This window comes from Melopsittacus undulatus, chromosome 3 (assembly GCF_012275295.1).
Source record: "Melopsittacus undulatus isolate bMelUnd1 chromosome 3, bMelUnd1.mat.Z, whole genome shotgun sequence".
NCBI lineage: Eukaryota > Metazoa > Chordata > Aves > Psittaciformes > Psittaculidae > Melopsittacus > Melopsittacus undulatus.
The window spans coordinates 16,069,857-16,074,676 of NC_047529.1; the positions used below are offsets into that span (position 1 = coordinate 16,069,857).

The following is a 4,820-nucleotide window of genomic DNA, read 5'->3' on the forward strand; positions in this document are numbered from 1 at the left end:
CAACGCACACAGGTGTCTTGTAAAATACTTGGGCTCACTTACACCAAGTCCTAGACCACTGGCATACAGAACACCCTAAAGGACATTATTAACAGTGGCCTCATTGTCCAACATAGAGAACTACAGTTTCTCCAGAGCTGGTGAGAAGGTATTTTGACAACACCGACATCCACCAGGAGGTCAGAGCTGATGCTGTCAGAGATGTGTTCTATTCCCCAAATTGTTCCTTTTCTAGGAAAAACAAAGCAGGCAGCTGGCAGCCCCTCGTCTAATCTGCTGCAGAGATTTTGGTTACGTGTTTGTCTTCAACTTCCCATTTATCCATCCTGCGTCCAAGGTCCAGAGAGTTAACCATTAATGGTATTTGCTTTATTCAGGCTGGTTATGTATTTACTGGAAGGGAAGGAGATGGAAGCTTGCCGCAGGCCAGTGTGGGTTTATCATGCTTGCTGGTAGGTGCTTGAATGCCTTCTGCAACTGCTGGTCATTATTGGGTGGTCTTTTAGTGCTCCCTTTTGGATCCCCTCTATCTACATTTTCCACTTTTACTAGTCCCTGCTTTGTTGCACTGTGTTCCCTTATAATTCTTGAGTTTCTCCAACCCTGTGGGTCTTTCTCCCCACAATCCAGGGACATTTCAGATGCTACAAGATTCCAGTAGACCCAATCATTACCAGCGCTCACAAAACCACAGCTAGGACGCAGGAACATGAAACAGGACATCACTAAAATGACAATTACCAAACTATCTATGTGCAAGGTTGTATTGGGTTTGCATGGTGAGATTTTGGTAGTGGAGGGTGCTACAGGGGTGGATTCTATGAGAAGCTGCCAGAAGCTTCCCTCATGTCCAGCAGAACCAACGCAGCAAGCTCCAAGACAGACCCACCGCTGCCCAAGGCTGAGTCTATCAGTGACAGCAGTAGGGCCTCTGGGATAATGTGTTTAAAAAGGGGGGGGGAAATGCTCTGTGCACCAGCAGCTGAAGAGAGGAGTGAGAATACATGAGAGCTGCAGCCCTGCAGACATAAGGGTCAGTGAGGAAGGAGGGGAGAAGCTGGTCCAAGTCCTGGAGGACCCCACGCAGGAGCAGGGGCATGTCCAAAGGAAACTGTGACCCTGCAGGAAGCCCACACTGGAGCAGGTTCCTGGCAGGACCTGTGGCCAAGACAGATGAGGATGGACATAACCATCACAGCAGAAAAGGCTGCTGCAGATAGCCCCTTTACAGGCCCAGCTATGGCTGCTGTGTTCATAGGCACCTGTGAATGACTCCAAGACATGCTGTTGTAGGTGGTCTCAACAGAGAAGTATTTGGGAGCTAGGGGACAGGAATGATGCTCTCCCAGAGATCCTTCTAGAGAAGGTCTTTGGAAGATTCTGAAGGGAACACATAAGCACTGCATGCATCCCTTCCTGCTCGTTACCCAGACATTGTAACAAGTGTCATGCCTGGACCTGAGATGGTACTAGTTTCTTGAGACCCAGGACTAAACCATGCTCCTTCCCACACATGAGATCCCTAGGTTTTGCTATGAGGCTCAGGGGTATTATTCCAATCAGACCTTTTTCAACCACTGTTGACAGAATCCACTCTGAGAACCACAGGAGATCTCTATCTGTTTAGCACTTTTCTGATGAATTCTGTGCAAAAAGAATAATGAAATATGCTGCTAATGGGCCTCATGGGCTGTGCTTGGAGAACCTGTGCTAATGTTTTACATGGGATCACAGGGCACCAGTAACCACACCACACACAGAAGTTCCATCTCCTTTTTTTCTCCTTTTATTTATAGAGAGGAGGGGGTGACAATTGGGTTGGACAGGTGAGAAGCTGCTCCCAAAGCCACCGCGGTGCCTCCTCTTCCCCAGGGGCTTCCTTTGCAGCTCCTATTTCCCCTTCCAGCCGGGAGGGAGGCAGCAGTAGTACTTGCAGTCAGAGGAGAAGGACCACACGTCCACCTTGGAGCACTTGCTGGAGCAGTAGCCCACCTTGGGGCAGTACTTCCTGATCTGCCCATAGCCTGCAAGGGGGAGACAGAGGGAGAGAAGTTGGGTCAGGAGAGGTGCCTCTGTGCCAGTGTCTTGCCTTCCCATCACCTCTGGGTACAAGTGTGGCACAAGCCCAGCCCCAAAGAAGGCAAGAACCTTGAAGAGCACAAGCCTGAGAAATTCCTGGTGCATCCCTCTGCCCGCAGCTGGTGACTAGGGGCCGGTTGATGATACGTATGTAGTTTGGGAAAGAGATGCTTCCAAGGAGAGCATATTTATTCCCTTCCCTAGAGACAGCCCAAAACCAAAGTTCATAGGGATGCTCACCTGTGCAACACTGCACAGGTGTCTTGCACCTTTCTTTCAGAGACAGGATTAGAGTAAAACAGCAAAACCAACACCAAAATAGTTTCAAAAAACTGAGCTGATGTTCCAAAATGTATGGAGGGTGTTCTAGGTGGCAGTTCCTGTAGTAACCAGAAATCTGGTGTCCCTGGCCATCGCAGGGGGGTTGGAACTAGATGATCTTAAGGTCCTTTCCAACCCTAACTATTCTATGATTTTATGATTCTATGTGTTGAAAGAAGCTCAGGTGCCAAACAGTAGGCATCAGGTGGGAGACTGTTGCCCTAAAACTGCCCAGTGCGAATGGATATTGGACTAGGGACCATTTTGAGTTCCAAATCTCCCTTTTGTTCATTGAAGAGGGAGGTGAGAACCAGAAGTGGAGGGCTATTTGTCAGCTCTGCACTTCAAAATTACAGGGAACTGGATTGAAACATCCAAGAGACTGGTGTCTATAAAACACTCAGTTCTCACTTGATGCTCCGTGGCTAAAATCACTTCAGTAGGGCTCGGCTCACCTTGACCCAGAGGCATAAAAAACTTCTAAAACATCCTAAATGTACCTCTGACAGTATTTTAAAGTGATTTTCTTTCTTTAAAGATTCATTTTCTGCACATAAACATAGATCCCAATATAAGATAACCTATGGGTAACCAAGACATCTGCACATTTGCAGGAGGCCAGCATCCATCTGCATATAGAAAACTCTAGACACAATTATAGAGGCAACAAAATCACAGCCTTTAAAGGCAACAGAGACCAGGTTTCTTGAGGCTGCCTATCAAATGTGTCCCACTCTGACCCCCATCACTCTGGTTCTCCCACCCTTGTCCATCTCACCTTCCAATGCAATTCACCCCCTTACCTGGGACAGCCAGGGAGACCAGCAGGAAGACAGCGAAGACAAGGTAGAGGAACTTCATGGCTGGAGTTGGTGCAGGATCTCAGCGAGGCTGAAGAGAGGAGGGTTGGGGAGAGCCTGAGCTGGACTCTGCTGAGTGGCAAAGCTGGGGATCCTCACATTTATAGTGTGCTTCTGGGCAGAGGATGGTTCTGGGGGAGGTCCTGCTGCGCATGGGACCTCTCATGGTTCACTGCACATCCACCGGCCCCTCCACCCTGCACCTGGGTATGTTGGCAAAACTCTGCTCTCCCCACATCTGGTATCAATAACCAAATCAAACGAAAACCATTGAATGTGACAGGAGCAAACCCTGAACAGATAGAACAGATCTGCTGGGGCAGAGGGACCTCTTAAGAAACAAGATCAATATCAAACGGCTTCAGACATTGCTCAATCTTTGGCAGGGATGCAACTGCATGCAATAGAGCTGAGCCATGGACACAACACACAGACAGACTCTTCCTTTGTTGCTTAGGCCTATCTCCATGAGGGGCTGGACAAGCTGAGAGGGGCCCTGGTGTGAGTAGCCTTGGCTTGGGATGGACCTGATGTCCATGTATCACCCTCTTGGAAACCATGACTGAAAAATCTCTCCGAAAAATTTAGCAAACACCATGTTCAGTGTGGCCTGTTCTGTCATCCCTTCTCATGCCACTAAGGAGCTGAGAGCCTTTTCCCAGGAGCCTGGGTGAGCCAACCACTTGCAGACACTTCAATCATCACCTCTTAGAATCACAGAATCATAGAATAGTTAGGGTTGGAAAGGACCTTAAGATCATCTAGTTCCAACCCCTCCACCATGGGCAGGGACACCTCACACTAAACCATGTCATCCAAGGCTTCATCCAACCTGGCCTTGAACACTGCCAGGGATGGAGCATTCACAACCTCCCTGGGCAACCCATTCCAGTGCTTCACCACCCTAACAGTAAAGAATTTCTTCCTTGTATCCAGTCTAAACCTCTGCTGTTTAAGTTTCAACCTGTTACCCCTTGTCCTATCACTACAGTCCCTAATGAACAGTCCCTCCCCAGCATCCCTGTAGGTCCCATTCAGATATTGGAAGGCTGCTATGAGGTCTCCATGCAGCCTTCTCTTCTCCAGGCTGAACAGCTCCAACTTTCTCAGCCTATCTTCATACAGGAGGTGCTCCAGTCCTCTGATCATCCTCGTGGCCTCCTCTGGACTTGTTCCAACAGTTCCATGTCCTTTTTATGTTGAGGACACCAGAACTGCACACAATACTGCAGGTGAGGTCTCATGAGAGCAGAGTAGAGGGGCAGGATCACCTCCCTTGACCTGCTGGTCACGCTCCTTTTGATGCAGCCCAGGATACGGTTGCTTTCTGGGCTGAGAGCGCACACTGAAGCCATCTCATGTTCATTTTCTCATCAACCAACACCCCCAAGTCCTTCTCTGCAGGGCTGCTCTGAATCTCTTTTCTGCCCAACCTGTAGCTGTGCCTGGGATTGCTCCCACCCAGGTGTAGGACCTTGCACTTGGCATGTTTAAACTTCATGAGGTTGGCATCAGCCCACCTCACAAATGTGTCAAGGTCCCTCTGGATGACATTCCTTC

General features: G+C 49.0%; 1 protein-coding gene across 1 annotated transcript; it reads right to left on the bottom strand.

The window, feature by feature from the left end:
* Nucleotides 1–1,890: 1,890 nt before the first annotated feature.
* LOC115946090 (cygnin-like) lies at nt 1,891–3,261 on the bottom strand. The gene is made up of 2 exons (XM_031046692.1): nt 3,204–3,261; nt 1,891–2,024 (listed from the first exon to the last, which is right to left on the bottom strand). The coding sequence occupies exons 1-2, from the start codon at nt 3,259–3,261 to the stop codon at nt 1,891–1,893; spliced, it is 192 nt and encodes a 63-aa protein (XP_030902552.1).
* Nucleotides 3,262–4,820: the final 1,559 nt, after the last annotated feature.